Raw genomic sequence first — 19,111 nt, forward strand, 5'->3', positions numbered from 1 at the left:
CTTCATCCTTATAATACATGGTCACACTATAACCATTCCTGCAAATCATTTAAATCTTTGGTGTCTTGTAGGAGTATTAATGCAGACATGAAGAATAAAAGTGGACTCCATTGTGAAATTAAACACATCAAAAAGCAGTTAGTAATTAGTTGCAAAAAAGATATTAAAAACAGTTTAATGTAAATCAAATTTGAAAAGTGCTGCAACTCTCAATGTGTAAAAAGGGCAGAGACATTATGACCTTTAAATGCTTATTCAGAAACTGCATTTTGTTGTATGTTTAGTAGTACTACAATAGAACTTCTAAGGCATTACAGAAGCAATTCACAAACTTAAGTGTAGAGGTTCCACCTCTCCTATCTTTTTCTGTGCAAAGATCTCAGTCCTGACTGCAAAATCTCCACAGATATAAGTATGCGTTTAAGTAGTCAAACATGGGAGACAAATGGAAGTGGCTGGAAATGTTGAAATAATTATGACTAAAGGGGAGGGTTTGGGAGGAGGAAGGAGGGGGTTAGGGAGGGCTAGGAAGGGGTTTAGGGAGGTACATGCACCCACCATAAAGTAAGCCTATTGCACAAATTGTACTTCAAAAATTACTCTGGCCATAAAGGAGCCCAAAACAGTCGTAAATTACTCCAGCTCAGAAATTGGTTAAATCCAGGAACACAGTTGACCAACTTCTGGTACTGCAAAACCCTCCCATAGAACATAATGGCAGTAGGGACTTAAAATAATTTATTACTACAGTGCAAAGGTCAAATTAGAATTTATTATGACAGCACATCAAGATTGTCATAGGAAAGCACTTTTTATGGCTTCACACACTACATGTAACAATTACTTGCCAAAGAAAGATACCTCTTACAATCATCACAGTATCTCTTTAATGTGATTTCACCTTGCTGCACATACGTAATTGCTTGCATCAAATAAACATGAAAAAATGTCATGGCATATCCAATATATACAGATGTGTGGCATATTTGTATTAACATTGCAGAGGGAGGGGTGGGGTGTCCTGACTCACTTGAGGCTTCACCTCTCGTGAATCGTGGTCCCTCCCCACACTCATAAACTCAACAATGGTAATAAATAGCATAGTGTATTCTGAGCATCTGCATATATTTGTATATATATATAATCTATATATACATAGATATCTAACTGTATAGATAGATAGATAGATAGATAGATAGATAGATAGATAGATAGATAGATAGATAGATAGATAGATAGATAGATAGATAGATAGATAGATAGATAGATAAATAGAAAGATAGATAGATAGAAAGATAGATAGATATTCACATTTATATCCTCAATAGCAACACATTTTCAACATGTTTCGTTTTCTCAGAACACTACAAGAAGATCATAACATACTGATATTGTGACGGTCCCGCCCTTTTAATCACTAACACCTTAGATTATGATTGTGCTCTTGAAAGGCATCAATATTTGTCAAAATGACACTGTTGTGATTGGAATAAGGAACCAGTTATCATGCCAAATATGGCAGGATAGTGAATAGTCTGTACAGAGGCATAGCAAATAGCCGCCTGCTCTCTCTGAAGTTATATTTGTGTATGTGTGTATGTTTTGGGGATTAGAAACCCTGTCAATGCACACAAATTGACATAAACATGTTTAAACTCTACAGGAGCATTAATCTCACAATTGTAAAATGCATTTGCACTTTATGTCCTATGTCAATGTGATAGGTTGTATAGAGTTATCTGCATTTAAATTCAAGTTGTCTTCATTACCTACCTTTTACAAAGTTAATAACTATGCCTGTTCTATTATATATATTATATTTTGTTTACATTAACGTCACTAAATATGGGTGACACAAACTCTTACTCAAAATAAATTATTCTAACTTAATAAACCTAAATCTACATTCCTGGCAATGGAAAATCTGCTAGCTTTCTATTATGTTGGGCAACTCTGCAGTGCTTAGTTAAGTTGTGCTTTCTAAAAAATATAAAATTAGGAAATAATTTGAATTTGCTGAGAAAAAATGAGAATAAAACTGTTTGCTTAATTTAATTGAGCAAATGTTGCATTAAAGTTTTTTCATCCCATTCTTTGCACTTTTTCGAATCTCCCTACGAGGAGTGCATGTCACCGAGGTCTGTGTATCACCATCTGTTCAAGTGTACACTAACACGGCACAAAGGTGTGTGCATGTGTGAGTGTGAAAACATCACTTAAAGCTCAATTAAGACTCAACTGCGTGATTGGGATAAGGTTGAGCCACTTCTGTATGACACCGAGAGGCTAAAATTGTTGGACAGTGCTGCTGAGGTGTTGCAAATTGTTTCAAAATATTAGCTAAGTAACGAATATTGTATATTTAGTTCTTTGGTAAAATGTGAATGAAATGAACCTGTTGTAAATGAATCTGAAATGTAAACAATTACCATAATATAACTGATGACTAGCTGTGATTGTATGTCAACAAGACAGTGGGCAAGCTCACCCTACCAGCATAAAAGCCATGTTAAATGACCACAGCTAGATATGATCTATGTTCACCTTAAAATATCAAGAACAAAAAATGGCTAAACAAGTTTACAAAATTTAGCAGTGTTAAAAGGTAGCTGTTTTGACAGCTTCTGACTCTTGATTCGTAGAGTGGTAGCACTTCATACTGGCATGGTGTTGATATTTGTTATATGGAAAGCATATCGGGAAATGTTTCTTTACGCTTTGTATTACGCAAAGAGGGTATAGTGTTAGGAATATTTTGCTTGATCATTTTTATATCAAACCGATGAGTCCAAAGCCAATTTGAGGTTATTAAATGCCATATTAAATGTCTTCAAGGTGATCACATCTTTGGATAAAATGGTTGCAAGTACATGCACACATCATTTATTTCCTGGCCTTTTCTGAGATTTGAAAGAACTGAGAAGAGAATGGGTTGGTTCTTGCTCTAGAATGTCCCTGCTAAATGTTTCCAAGATGCTTCATTGTGGGTTGAACACTCTGGATAAAGGCCTTTAGCATACATGCATGCTGTGTGTGTAGGTGATCCTTTGGAAGTTATCTTTTCTGCATACCATGATGTTTTCAGCTACCGTTCTGACGTGCAATAACATTTAATTAGTATGATATTATATTTCAAAGAAATGTCTTAGGTTACCAGAACATCCTTACCTTTCTGGATCAAGGTATTTAGAAACCAGAAATATAACAACACAATTTACAAAAAGAATGCACTTTTTCCAATAGTTAAGTCTGAAGAAGACTGATAGAGCTTGTTAAGCCATCTCAGCAATTTATAGAACAGACCCCGTTCCGGTGTGATTTTTTTATATTGCTCTTTGTGGGGAGACAAAACAGGATATTGAGACCAGGCTGGATGCGTTAACAAGTACCAATGGTTTTTACCTGAGGAGGTGTTACAAGAAATTTCATCTGCTGCAACGAAGACGAATTGATTTCTGTAAGAGAAGATAAAATTCACAATGCTGCTTGCTGACTGGGGAATGCGCTAAGTTGCCACTTGATATCTGGAGATGGGGTTACGGAGGAAGAGAGGTGCTCACTTTGTAATGAATGTAGCAAGTTTCACCTCAATCGAGGAATACGGAACTGATAACTATGAAGCAGACATGCTGGGTTCTGTTTGAGTGAAAGGAAAATGTAACATTCATGTATGGAGCATGAACAATGGCTGCATCAGAAGCAGGGGGTTGGTGGCTACTGAGGAGTCATGCGAAGCGCATATATCCACCCACAATGATTCACGATGTTTGCTGCATGTCACCATCATACATGTACTAAAACATTCACCTGACATAATTTCTTTATAGACACTGGGATTTAAACCCCACACACTATATGGATGAGAAAATCCAAAAGAAAATATGCAACTCCCACTTCTTAACAGCATTTCTGGATGTGTGGCATTGTCCCTTGTAAACAAGCACACCACTAAAAAACAAAATGTGTGTCTGTGTTTTTGTGGTATACAGCTAGATTTGTTTCAGTTTGTCAACATAGGGCAATGAGATTTATATAATGTGTCATTATTTGATGCTATGGATTTCAAGATACATTAGTTTTAGTTTATGCTCCTTAATGCATCTGTTTAATGAAAAACTATAATAGAAATGTGTAGAGAAATCACTGAATAACTGGAGATTGTTTACTAATGCTTTCTAATTGTTATATTATGATCCACTATCACATGTTGGTATTCTGCTGACATGCATAAAATAATACATGGTGCACAGCCTGTTTGGGAACTAAGGCGATGAAACAGTTTTGATAAAGTATTATTTTTCGAAGCTGTCCAATATGTGTAAATGAAATTTACTACGTTTTTTTGAGCTTTAACAATTACACCTGCTCCATATCACAAGGCCTTTTTAACGTGGTTGTAAAATCAAAACTCTCCAAGGAGAAGGTTGTTGAATGTTCTGCTGAGTTTTCGTATGTACTTGCTCTATGTACCTGTGTTTTAATCAAGCAAGAAGGGCTTTTTTTATGTTTTTTTACTATAATAAAATAAAATTGCATTCTGCAACTAAACGTATTTCTGAGTATAGTACATACATTAATACGTTTCAAAACAGTTGTGACAATGTTTCAACTGTGTCTGCCAAATAGAAGTTACAAACATTTCAATTGCTATTTTTGAACTTCTGCCAGGCAGACATGGTCGGAACGTGTAAAGTTGTAATGATGTTGTGATTATATATTTTTACTCTCTATATGTTGCACTAAGCACCCAGTTTTCATGGTATGTGTAATTGACTTTTTATTTTATTTTATTGAGACTTATTGTTATAAAAGATTTGGTTTTGTTAACTGCATAAACTAAATAAATGGAAATGTAACAATAATGGAAAGATCACAGTCTTCATATTGGTTTGGCCTATTTCTTTGTGTTAAGAAAAATTATGTGGGAATCAGGGCAAAAAGCCTGAAACCTAAAATGTGCGAACATGCCAATTCCTTGCACTGTGAAGAGGATTGAATAATTTCTTGAGATTATAAATAGCAAACTAAGGCTTTACTAATTCAGTTTTATTATATCTCAAGATGCTTCCGAATTCACCCAAAAACTAAATTTTTTCTCAGGAATGAGTGTGTTATTGTCATGAATAAAATTGTTTTTCGTCACTAATTGTCTTCCCAATCAAAACTGGTTTGCAAAACTAACTTTTTTTCCACGGGTCCGTTAAGAAAACCTGCTATTCATTAATAAATACAAAATGCAAGTATTAGAATATTTTATTAAACAAAAATGTATCTAATATTTTTTGTTTCCGAATGATTAACGTGATAAAGGACATTTTGGAAATATTGGATTTGCAGGTTTTATGAGTAACAGTAGGCAAGCTTTTTATGCTTTGCCTTCTTGAAATAATTCATTAAATGTCTTCTTTTTTTTACCTATTGGGTGTCTTGACCTGTTTTTAGAAAACATGATAGGCAGTTTATTCATGTTTGGAAACCTGGATTATAGAACAACTAAATTGCTTTATGAATGCTTCTGAATTCAACTAATGATTTGTTTCTTGCAGTAGATACTTGTTCAGTATCATCCTTGAAATGTATGTTTACCTTCTGTTTTGTGAGATGTTTAATCTTATTGTACTCTGTTGACAATGTTTATTTATGGTGTATAGATATGTTTAGTTCAAAACAGGTATATTACCATAAATGTGCATAACTCCTATGGTTTGGCCAACATTACCAGCTCCACAGTGAAGGAGTTGGCATTCCCGTATAATTGCACTCCATGATAACTAGTTTTATAAAATAGCCAGCAGTTGTTGTACCTGGCTGTCCTGCCTAAGATTAGCTTTGACACAATCAAATACAAGTAAGGTTGATGATAACGAAGTAGTTTGGACGTCAGTGTTTCTATACCTTTGTTCGGCCTATGTAATGGTTTTAGACAACTGCACCATATCTACACTAAGGCTAGGTAGTGGGGCTCCAATGCAGTGGTAAAAAATATCAGCATGGTGGTAGTGCCTTCATCATGAAGATATCTATTTATAGAAGGTTGCCATGTGGGGATCTGTGAGGCAGTGTGTCCACATAGCCTAACGAATACCTATGACCCACCTCTTTTTTTCAATATGCATACATTTTACAACTAAAACCATGGCAATAAGCACTTGGGTAAACCATATTTTGTTCCTTCTGAACATGCACCTCCTGGCCAAAGGGAAATCAAAAGGGCAACCCAGGCATAGACCATACTCATGGTAATTCTAGAGAATCTATTGTTTGGGATTACCCACACCCCCTGCTTACATATCTGAGAATTCAAAGGGTCCCACCTATTCAGGATGACAAGGCCCACTGCAACAAAGCTACAACTCCAGGCATATGGTACATCACGTGTTACCTGGTGGGCTGCAGGTACAAGAATCCAGTTTAGGCGGATTCACCTCCGATCTTTTAAATTGGGAGCACCTTCTTAGAAGCACTCCAAAGCGTTTCATCTCAGCTTGTAGCCGGTGCCGACAGCTAGTGTCTTGCAGCTTTGGTTTTGATCACTGTTACAGAAATGATCTTATTTTGGTTTAATATGTATTATTATTATTTGTGGTTGATATCTTTAACCTATAAAGGTCACTGGTTGTACTGTATTTATTACTGGTATTAAATGGTCTGCCAGTATTAACCTAGTTAGTAAATGTATCCACTGGACTGAGTGTGCATAACAGCCACAAGACTTGCTCCCCATGTGTGGTGTACATTTTTCCACAAGCACGTAAAGCCCTCAGTATCATTGATGGTATCCTAACAAAAAAGCAATCCTTGTGGTGCATGAGCCTCACTGGTGGAGACGTGAGGGGAAACCCCTCAATGTAATCTCTGATGGAGTTGCTACATTGGAAAAATCTAATTTAAGTCAGAAGTTGCATGGGATTGAATTCAGTACATCCCAGGTCTAATTACGATCTAATTGACAGGAAATTCGTATGAAAATAATGAAAGCCTGATTGGTTACACTACATGATTTGACAATACAGACATCAGATAAACATTGACAAACACAAACATTTGATACAAATGGTACAGAAAGAAATATTTGTTGAATGTTAAGGTTGTAAAGGTGAGGGCAAAGAGGTGAAGCCTAGCTAAACAGTATCATTTTCGAATGTATTTCCAACTTTTGGTTCATTCAGGTAATTTTCTGCCAACCTACTTGCACGTAGGATTGTCCTCCTGTAACTCTGCAGTGTTTCATGTTTTTTTATGATCCATGCTCCCGGTGAGAGGTCTTCAGTTATGCCATGGTGTATAATAGTGTTTTCTATGTTTGAAGACATTTTTGTTAAAATGCTACGTTGGTGTGGACACTGTCTTTTTTCTAGGATCTGTTCAAAGCATTCCTGTGTTGCCAAATTAGTATCACTGTTTATTGTTTGAGGATTGTTTGGAGGAATGTGTTATTTTCAAAGATTTCAATCAGTTGCACATATTTCATCCTCTATGTTTTACTACAATGTAGCAGTACACGTTTTGTGACACACTATTTTAGCTGATGATGTAATCCTTCACCCTCCCTATATAGTTATTCCTGCCCATTACTCTCAGGAAAAAAGTGAGTGTTTTGCAATTATGTAAATAAAAAATCAATAAAATAAACTATTTATTTATTGGTGGGGAGATTGATCATGCTAAGAGTGTACAAGATTACAAATAAACCTATCTGGGTGCTATTAGTTACCAGAAACACATTGGTTAATTTGAGCCTGTTGTTGCAGGTGGGGCCCATCGGCAAACATTTTTAGGAACTGCCACCTATTTTACCTCAAAAGACTTTGATTCAGAACATGAGAGAGAAAATGCTCAGAACATGAGAGAAAAATACACAAAAAAGGGAGAAAAGGAGGAAGTGAAAAAGGGAACAATGACAAAGGGAAAATAAGAACCTGCAAATATGGGCTAAAGAGGTAGGGTGTTTCTGCGGGTAGAGTAAAGAGACCGGGGTGGAATAAAGACTAATCAGCCTTTGTATTCACCATCCTAACCTTCGACAGTGCTGGTTGCTGGCCTCCGAGCAAAACATTGGGCCTGGGAAAACTTATGCCCAGGGGAAGAGGTACATGGTTACACTTTGCAGGGTAAGTGGGGCATTGTGGGTTCTGAAAGAGACTCGTTTGCTGTAAGATGAATTATAAAACTTGGCAAAGACAATTGGATGAGGATGACCTGTAGTCAAAAGTAGGTGCTCAATAAAGTATTGAACAGTAAGGTTTTGGTAGCCTTAATGGATAGTTGACCTTTGATGGAGTCGAATTATCTACCTTGATTGACTGCTTTCCATCCATGATCCATGTCAGAAACGCGTCGCTTAGGATCATCATGTCATTCATTTGAATCAGCAGCATTGTGTAGTTCACATAAATTAGAATACCCCTGACAGGTCCTGCAGGCTCATGGGAGAGAGTATTCTTGTTTTTTTAATGCAGCCATCAACTTAGTGAGCATCCTGCCTGGAATATTTTTAACATGGATTAGGCTACTGAGAATCTTGGGCACTCAAAATGAAAGATCAACCAGGTCATCTTCTAACACTTAATTCACCTTTTGGTGGCTTTGAGTTTGTTTTGATTCAACTCTGTCTCTCTGTGCGAACTTCTAAAAGAAAGGAGAAGTTGCATATGGGTTGGTAGTTTGGAAGGTTGCATGCGTAATGGGTCTAACGCATAGTTTATGTTGACGAGCTATTCCTTTCATTTTTACTTATTGGAGGTGGAAGGGAATCATTAATGCAGGATGCACTTATGTTAAGGTTAGTCATCATTTCAATAACGTCCTGGCACTATACATGTTTTGCAGAACTTTAGCAACAAACATTTTTCTATTCTGATGTGTATAATATTTTCATATTTAACTCACTCATACGTGCAGTAAAATCACAACATTGAAGGAGCTGTGGTGTGTAACATGGCACATACATGCCGATTTACAATGATGCATCAAGAAGAAAGTGATCTCACATAAATGTTTGTAAATTGCATTTGTACATGTTACTGACATGTACACAAAGGTAGAAAAAACCTTATGCACCTTCTATATTGAGTCGTGTCCAGTGGCTTTTGGGGAGTTTTTGCCTTTTTAGAATGGTTCGATTAGGATCCTTTATGTACAAAATCCTTGTTTCTGTCAGAATGTTGGATATATGATTCAGGACAATTGGATGTTTTCTTCTTCAGGCATAAAGCACGCTGATGTCACATTGGCTTTTACATAGAAAAGTGAGGGCACATTCTGTCACTCTTATGGCGTGAAACCAGGAACACCTCCTCCATGTTTACTTAGAGCATAGTGTTTACAGAATAAAACAAATGTGTTAAACGTTATCCTAAGTGTCTCATACTATGGAAGAAAAAAACAGTACCCTGAGCTGTCTAAAAGTAAACCAAATAATTCAGAGTAAACATCTAAAGGAAATCACATCTTGTTCTCTGGATGGTCATCACTGATATAGCAGCAATTAATTTTATTCAAACATTTTAACATTACTTTTGTGACTTTTGAACCTCCTTTGTGTCAAACAAAAAACAAGCAGAGCAGGCAAAGCACTGTGTATCTGTGATATTACTGGTTGGTTTGCATGCAATGGCTTTCGGTAGGACGTTCACAACCTTGGTGAAAATGAAACATGCATCACAATTTCAATGTCTTTCAGAGAGAAGTTCATGCAAACAAATCCACATTGGTGCACATCGAGCCGCATTACTTTTTCGTCATTCCACCAAGCTGTAGCCTTGTAGCACCACCAAGATAATGCATGCAAGTGCTTAGAAACCTGACCATATAAAAACTGCCTTTTATGAAACACAACCTAAGAACACTCCCTATAATCATTCAAAAATAAAAGACACAATCCTTCAAGCACACACGTTGACCCATATTTGAACACACACACAGTAATTACAATATATACAGACACACACACTAATTTTCAATGAATTTTAATTTCTTAATAATCGGCACAGGCCATTAATAAAAAAAGCAAATGATGAATTAGAGAATCCCAATTTCGACTCCAAGTACCCATTCATAAAACGAGTTCATAGTGGAAAGTCTTCAAAGGTTTTTTAGGTATATACATTCCAACTGGCAAATTGTTATTCACTGAAGGTAAATTACCCCAAAGAAAAATTGTCCAGTATGATGGATATTTTGCAGGGGTAAACGTGGAAGCAGTGTTGTGGCAATGGGCACTGGAAAGGTATCAATAACACAAAAGTTGTAACATTGTGAGTATTCCTATACCATGCCAATGCCTTTCCATAAGTACAGACACTCCAAACAAATATTTGAAGTGAAAAATATTCTTCTGGCAGAGAAAAAATTGAGATGAAAATGCTGACGTTTATAAAACTGCTCAATAATAAAATGTACATGTACAAACTCAATTGTTTGCGCTACAGACATCTGCTCCATGAAGAATATGGACAAGTGGAATTGTAAGCCATAAGGGTATTCATGCAAAAAGCCAACTTGCAGTTTATATGGAGTCCTCTGATAAGTGTTTATGAATCTCCAAAAAAGCCAGAAATCTCCTTAAATTGTATAAAAAAATTGAAGATGATAAAGTGTCTTATGTTCAGTTTGGAAAAGCACTTATTAGTCAGGAAATACTAAACACAGATATTATAGTCTTTCCTGAAATAGTAGAGATAGTGTGTGGTTGCCTTAAGTCATACTTTGCAAGTCAATCTTCTTTAAAGTGTAAGTACTTTCAATTGTTTATCAAGTTGTAAATCATTTATGAACATTTTATGTTTTAGATATTAGCTAATGTAGGGTCAGATGATCTAAATGCTGATCACAAACTACAGACTGTAATTTGTGACCAGTATTTTTGAGAACAGTGTGGAATTTTATGAACTTGCCTATGTACTAATAGGTCAGTTTACAAATTCTCAATTGCATTTGTTCACAGTCCTCACTAGTATTCATGAGGTAGGCTGCAAATTGCTCTTCACTACAATTGGATACATAACAGGGATGGTTGCGTACTGGGATCAGAAGTTTTCCTTGTCTATGATCGCATTTTTTAAATGCAGCCCATTTTTCTTAAAGGAAATGGATATGCATGTAAGAAAATTTGTTTAAGAGTCAGCAGTGGTCACCAGGGCCACTTCCCACTCCCAAATAAACATTTACTTTTCATTCTCAATGGGTAAAAGGTTGCATGCTGACCCCTTACTTATTGCAGATGAGTTACCACTCCATATTCGGAGTCGGTAACTTTATAATGATTTTAACCTGGATTTCAGACTCAAAATATTGATACATTGCATTCAAAGGGATGGACTAAACATTCTCCTTCCAAATAGTGGTTTGTAATGCATTCCTAAACTCATTTAGCAATTCAGTAACCTATCAGCAAATCTCTATATGGGTTTCGTGCATGCCAATAAGAAATTTAGTAGTCACAAACTCTGTGATTTAATGAACTGCTAAATGACTTCATACATCTGACCTGTTGTTCCTTATGCTGCAACTTCCTGAAAGTTGACAATACTATTGCTGACAGCAAACTTGAAGAAGTAACTTAACTTCTCTCTTACTACCTAAACATAATTTCAAGATGCACACTTAGAATGAATGGGAAATTAAGGTCAATTGATTTTTATGAAGAACAGTGCCTGAATACAGCCAACCAAATATGTATAAATCTGCACGGATAATCTCAATGTCTAGGAGTTCATATTGTTTAAGAACATTAAAATCAATGAATAAATTACTGAATTTGATACTGGTTGTGAAAGGAGTTGTAAAATATGTTTCACCAAAAGTATCAGAATGAGGAAATCTCCAACATCCTTCCACTTTTCTTTTCCCGAAAAATTACCATTTCTATTCTCCTCAAAAAGATTTTTCATTGACGTGCCCTCTTAAGTAATTATTATTTTGGAAGCAAGTTTGGTAAGCTGTGTTTATTCAACCTAAGAAGATTTATTTTACAGTTTTTAATATTCCCTTAACATTGAGAAATGTTTGATAGTAGAAAACAAAGAATGCAGCTTTCCTCCCATATTCCACATTCTGGCATTGTAGGTCATTTTCTTTATTATTCTACCTATTAAATAATGCTGGTGGGCCAAACAAATTATTTATGTTAGGTATTTTTGTACATGGAAGATTAATGTTAACAAATTACGTGCATGGACCGATCTGTAGTATTGAATGCTTCATTAAGTGCTTCACTGTTGCAGTCATAAGGAAGTGTTCCTTCATATGGACCGAGTCCCCCTGCCAAAGAAGTATTCCACAATATGGTGAAAAGGCTAAGGCTGTGATGAGTGCATCAAGTACCCAGCATTTTAATGGCTCATTAATCCTCCTGTACTGGTACTCTTGAGTCAATATGGAAATCTGCAAAGGTGTTAACCAGCAAGGGCACTGTGCAAAATAACTTGGTATACCTAGGGCAACATCTCACTACAGTCTCAAACGATATTCAGGTGTTATAAGGGAGAGTTTCTTGAATCCATTAATTGCTTTATGTACTTTGGGGAACATTGGCATTATAGCTGGGATACCACGTTCATCTCATGCAATAAATCTCTGTTCAAAGCCATCAGGAAAGTCATTAAGGGTTTTAAACTAACAAGGGAATGGTGCAACTCAACACCATGCACCCATGGGTTCTTCTCCCATGACCGATTTAAAGGAGATTACTATATAATATGGGGACGCCCTTTAAGAATTAATAACTACTTTAAGCACTTTTAAGACTTGTATGATTGCAGGCCTTACTTTTCCAATATGTAATAATTTTATCTTATGTAATAATCGAACAAAATAAATAAATTTGACTTGGCTTGACTAAGGCTGTGATGTTTTTGGGTGCACTAGCAAACCCCTGATTTCCACCTTTGTGGATGTACCTAAAATGCAGTTTCTGATTGCACAATGCTTGAGAGGGACCTAAACCCCTGCTAACAAGGACCAGGGAAGTTCACCAACAAACATTTACAATGGGGCACTTTTATTCCTGGTCCATCCCAAACTTACATCGCAGGACACCCAGCAGTGTTTTCTACTGGGCTAGGGTTGCTATCCCCTGTTTCATTGTACATTTAAACCGGTTTACCATTATCCTATTTGAAGACTATTTTTTTGTTCACTGTTTGAACCAAATTGTGTTTAGTGTTCTTACAGTTATTGTGGTCCAGTAATCACTACCAAAGGTGCATTTTGTACAATGGTCTTAAGATACAGGCGTGCAAGTTTAAAATCAAGTAAGTTACATTTTATTCTATTTAAATCATTGTGGTCTCTCTCTGAAATACATTCTGTAATTCTTCCTACACTCTTCTTCAATGATTAATGTCTTCATTTTATCCTCGATGCCTTTTACAATGCACTTCTAGATTTCTGCTTATGAGGCATTTATAATTGTGTTAATATCACCACACACATACCTAATAATTGACCAACTAAAAACTTGCAAGCTTCAGCCTGTTTCAAGCTGCTTACATTCTTATTGCCCACTCTGGCCACATACTTTGGCCACATAGCAAATGAAGGTATGTTTCCTTACTATCTACATAGAACCCATTGTTCATTCTTTATTGTATCAAGTAGAGCTGACTTAACTACTTCACTGAAACCAAAGCATAAAATGTAAACCCCATCTCTTGTTTCCACATAATATTCCATCAGCTTGGTTCAGTGGTTCAAACTGTATATTTATATAAGGCACAAGTAATGTAACATTTCTGTAAAGGTTTATTTATTTGAGCATTCACAATCTCAAACAAATGCATTCCTCTCTCTAGGCACCTACCTTACACCTGAATGGGTTTGGAGTAAACAGAGAAATAATTAAGGAAAGGAAAGCCATGAATCTATTTTTTTCATGATGTGTGAAGGAAGTGGTGTTAATTTTGTGTAAAATATTTGACAGATAGGAAGTCTGAATAGTAAGTTTCATATTATTTCACACTTCGCATAAATCTATGCATTGATAACTAATGGCCAGGTCGTGTTAAGTAAATGATAGGTCATGAATATGCAGATATGTACATATATAATGACATACATAACTTACACAAAGGCCACAGGAATTGCATTTGGTTCACCATAAAAATCAGTCAACAAAGCACAATCAAAACTGTACCTTGCACATTCAAATTTTTCAATGTCCAAGCATAGTTTTTTGGTGAATCAGCTCCTACGTGTGGGTGTTATAACAAGCACACTATGGTGTTGAACAATTTACTATCATAAATTCATTGAAAAATTGGCAAATGGTGAAGCTTTAAATTCTTGTGTTGGTCAAATTCCAAGCATGTTGTTGCTTGGTTGTGTTTTCTCAGCAATGGGTTATTATTACTGTTATACATGATTACATATTTTTCTCCCACCTAAATTGTCTCTTCAAATAGAGTTCCTTAATTTGTAATCTTCTACCTTGTTGTACTTCAGTCACTATTTCTTCTAGCCCCACAGCTATTTTGTCACTTAATTTGTAAGCCGATAAAGAATGTTGACAAGTACACTTTGGTAAATAATTTTAAGAGTAATGGGGTATATTGAGTTCTGAAATGTGCCAATGTGGGAATGTTATTCTTAGAACTTCGCCTACATTGAACATGCTTTTTATCCATCATTACACTATTATGTAAAAGGTACTTCTTATGATAGATTACAACTTTCAAATGTTTAACTGTTATGTTAGCCAAACACACTTTAAGGCTACTGAAAGCATTAGTGTCTGACGCGTTTTGAAAATACTGTTATATATTTACTTATTCTAGTTGTACATCTAATAAGCTTTCCCAGTGATTTTCCAAAACAATTTGCTCATACCCTATTTGTTCATTGACATCTAAAAATATAGTAGTTCTTGTGCAACCAACTTGCATATATTAATAACATTACATTTTTTCTAACTTTTTTGTCCTACTTTTTAGCATTATGTTTTTAATTTTCTTGTTTAGGACTCAAGGACAAAAATGACTGGTCAAATGTTCTTTGAGCAATTCTGCTGTTTCTTTGTCAGTTTTAATTTGCATGCTGTATGACATAGAAGACCAATTTCCCCATCATTTTGAGTTTGCTATATTTGTAGACTATAATAAAATTCCCAACTGATTCATATATTGGACTTTATTTTTTTCTTTATCCGCTTAGACTACAAACCCCCTATTTGAAAAGCTATCCTATTTATATTTTTATATTTACCCAAAATGTAGACAACTTATAAATCAGGTTTTCTTTCTTAATTAAGCATTCTTTTATCATCTGCACTAGAAATGTATGATACTAGAGCAAGCAAACAATGCTCATTTTGTTACCACATTATTTGTATATGTAACATTGGAATCATGGTGTTAGATACAAATATCTCAAAGCCTCTCACCATCATTAATGTCATGGGATATTAATATGTTCAATTAATAAACAGCTTAATCTGCACCCCATAGTTTATTACAAGGCCATAGGTATTCCCTTCAATTTCATGGTAGAATAAGTAAATCCACTATTTTAAAGACTTCAGATTATCCTCAACCTGGGGCCCTTGACAGCAATCTTCTTCTGACCCATGACTATTTACAGTTGTTTGACAAGTAAAATATTAGTGTTATAATAGAGAAAACTTGTAGTGGTATAGTATTTTGGATTCCGACCTGGTTGGTTTACTGGAATGTATATGTTACAATTCATTTACAATGCAATACACATGATAAAACAGCAGCAAACTGCCTATTTTTGTTTTGCTTGCACCAACAGCAGTAGGTTGGTACCGCAGAATAACAAGCCCACACCATCATAAAGAACATAATATTATTTATAGTAGTCATAGACTAGTTATTTCATTTCCTGCAACACTGTAACGGTGTGCCACAAATAATGAATAAAGTTCATCACTATGGCGGTGGTATTTAGCATGCCAAATGGATGCAAACTCCCATGCTTTTCAACCTTTTGAAAATGTTATATTTTTTATGCAGCATGTCCACTTCAATAAAAAATGTTTTACACAAGGCAATGGTACATAGTGTAATGGTCAGATGGGAAAGGTAACAAAAACCAGAGTTGTTAATGGATGCATTATAAAAAAGGCACAGTTGTGTGTAGAGTAACCTGCAAGCACAAAACATGTTAACAAAATAAATGGAACTGCTATACCTCTGATGGCAGCTAAATGTCACAGGCTAGACCTATGCAAAAACACACAAGATTGACTATCAGTTAGAAAAACAGATACTGCCATCTTGTTGAATGTCTATCCTCCATTACGGACCAGGTATCACAATAGTTCCTAAATGTTAACCTTTATGAAACTGAGGATTTATTTTTAGTGGTGCCTCTATAAACCAGAAATTGCTCATCATATTCATAGGAAAAAATGGGTACTATAAACCGTAGCACAAATTCAAAATCTCTGAGGACTATGGATATCTCCAAGCTACACTTTGATTTTAACATTAGGATTATGTGGAGAAGTGATACAATTTCCACCTTCCATGTAAGATGAGAATGCACCAATACCTAATGACCTATGTGCAATTATAGAGACATGATTGCTGCTGCCAAACAAAGCAGCAGGGAATAGTAATTAATATTTCATTGCACTGATTCATGGCAAGGTGGAACAACTAATCCTTACACAATACAAAGTAAATTTCAGCAGCAATTGTACTGTAAAGGACACACTCCAGTGTGGGTGAATAAAAAGTGAATAGGTTATTGGCAGCAAAAAAAATGGCATTACATTTTGGATTACTGTCCTGACTGGATCACCAAAATGAAGTATTAACAGGCATCCCAAACAGCCAGCCCCAAAACTTTAATTCTTTATGGAAAAAAGACACATATACAAATAGCTGAAAAAGACACAATATTACAGACTAAGTGATGGTAACTAATTTTCTATCAGGCCTATAAATGGTGAAGGCTTTCAAAAAGAAATGGTTCTTATAGATTGGGTCTTCGCCAGTTGATAACTACAAAGGAGAAGCACAGCTACTAACTTTCACCTCTCAGCTAGTAACACCTTATTACAGTATTAACCCACATATTGTTACGCCTTCTTCCCCTAACAGCTGCTTGTGAAGATCCCAGAGTTCTGATAAAGAACAAGACAACCTCAACTAATCAACAGACATTCTGCTGGAGTACACAACTTTAGAATTCCTTGCTTTCCTGTGCAGAAGACTGAATGTACAAGAAGACTGTTCTCATCTGTGCTATTACAAGTTTTTGAAATAAATAAGTCTCCATGTTTATTGTCTATAACAATGTCTCTCTGTAAAGCTTTATTAATGCCAGATCTGTGCTTAAACATGCCACCAACATCTATGATATTATTAATTACCTTTCTCTGCATATCCTCAATCTCATTGGAACCTAGAGGACCGACCTCAGGATTCTAACCCTAACAGTCATTCTTCAAGTAGCTTGGAATATTTTTGGTAAATACTGTGAAATTGGCTGATGAGTGGCCCTCATCCAACAATCTTTCATCATCTGACACAAAATCAAAAGCCAGTTTTATGAGTAGTTCATATCTATTTGTGAAATGAGTCCTTTAAAAATCTACTTGTTAAATATGTAACCTTTTCCTTCTTCAGATTTGCAATTGTCTAAAATCTCACACAACAGATTTCTGAATCCTTCCCAACCAACATTTTCAATCTCACACTATTCATTATGTTATCCTCGAAGCCTTCTCTCATTGCGTGAGATTTAAATTTTGGGGAAGATGACCTTCAATACTCATAAGCACAAGGTGTAGTGGACAAATCGGTCAATCTGAGCAACATCCAATTCATTGACTCATCAACTCACAAATCTTAGAAATATAGAAAATCTAGAAACCTTTGAACGAGTCATTAGTAGTGGCCTTTTCCCTGGCCGTGCTATTCCTCTTTCTATTGTGCTTTCAAGAGGAGTCCCTGCTCCAATTACCTTGGACTTTATGTCTAAAAAAACTGAGAAGGTTGCAGAATTTCATTAAGCAAAATGTTTCACTACCGCTGATCAAGTATCCTTAACAGCTTCCTCCCCATTACCTCTGCTGTACTTGTGCAGATGAGGCTCGCACAAAAAAACCCATATAAATTAAAGTCAAATACAACAACTAGTTCTGTAAAGAGTTTTGATTTCTAAAATAAAAAGATAGCTCCTTTGAAACATGGTTGAAGTTTTACCTCCTATTCTTTAAAATCAAGTTATCACATTCCTGTAAATGACAAAAAAGCAGCAAAAGAACATATCACCCAATGACAGAATTACTCAATGGAACTCTCTTGGGTCTATTAATAAATTATCACAATCCCTTCACCCAGTCTTCAAGAACAACTCTCTCAAAAATGATGCGAGGATCTTATATCCTTCCTTAATGACAAACTACTAAATTCCTGCCCATTGCGAAATCTTCAACACTTTCATGTGAAAACTTACAGGTCTTCACCCAGCTTGGCTCCAAATAACCAAAACACCATAAACAAACTGAAAACTAATGCTTCTCCTTCTTTATACCCTCTGCAGTCCAAAAACATTTGAGCTTGGACAAGCTCCCTCCTTCCTGATTATCTCCCAATTAATTCCATTCAACAGGCAAGAGGTGTGCCAAACAACATCCCTTTATCACACTACTTCTCAAGAAACCTAAATTCAAAACTAAAGTCCTGGCTAATCACTGACTCATATTTATCATTCCCAAAAGATCATACTTTTTGCAGTTACTTCCTAATGCTCTGCCTATTCAGATCCCCACAAATGACTCATTTATTTCTAATGAGGCTTCAGGCATAGATGAGGCACTGAAACGTAACTAGGAAGCAAGAACTCATTACAGCCATAAACAACAGTCACTCTGCTTCTCATATACTTTTCATAGAATGGGCTGCTACCTTTAACACAGTTGACCTTGCTTTCAACTTTTCATACTGAAACTCTCATTTGTCCTTGGCAGCATCATTCAGTAATGGTTTAAAACTTTCCTCACAAACTATTCGCACCATATAAAAGGTGCCCATTCCTATCAAAAACTTCATCATCACTATAACTAGCTGTCCTTAAGAGATTTTGAACCGCCTACCAATTATCTTCAAGAGCCATAAAGTAAATTATCTTAAATTTGGTG

At 35.8% G+C, this 19,111-nt stretch overlaps 1 protein-coding gene across 35 annotated transcripts in view; it reads right to left on the reverse strand.

Annotated features, from left to right (window-relative positions):
- The window catches only part of RBFOX1 (RNA binding fox-1 homolog 1), a 958,925-nt gene that overhangs the window by 54,798 nt on the left and 885,016 nt on the right, over window positions 1-19,111 (reverse strand). For 18 of the 35 annotated variants that reach the window (XR_014969494.1, XR_014969493.1, XM_085628210.1 and 15 more), the window contains one exon: window positions 3,403-3,455. The exons of the other annotated variants lie outside the window; for them this stretch is intronic. Coding sequence is in view for 16 of the 18 variants with exons in the window: in XM_085628210.1 (XP_085484336.1) it covers window positions 3,403-3,455 (53 nt within the window). In the remaining 2 variants the exon portion in view is untranslated. The remainder of the gene's footprint in view (window positions 1-3,402; window positions 3,456-19,111) is intronic. 35 annotated transcript variants of the gene reach the window in all.

The sequence above is a fragment of the Triturus cristatus genome, chromosome 10 (genome assembly GCF_964204655.1).
Source record: "Triturus cristatus chromosome 10, aTriCri1.1, whole genome shotgun sequence".
NCBI classification, from domain to species: domain Eukaryota; kingdom Metazoa; phylum Chordata; class Amphibia; order Caudata; family Salamandridae; genus Triturus; species Triturus cristatus.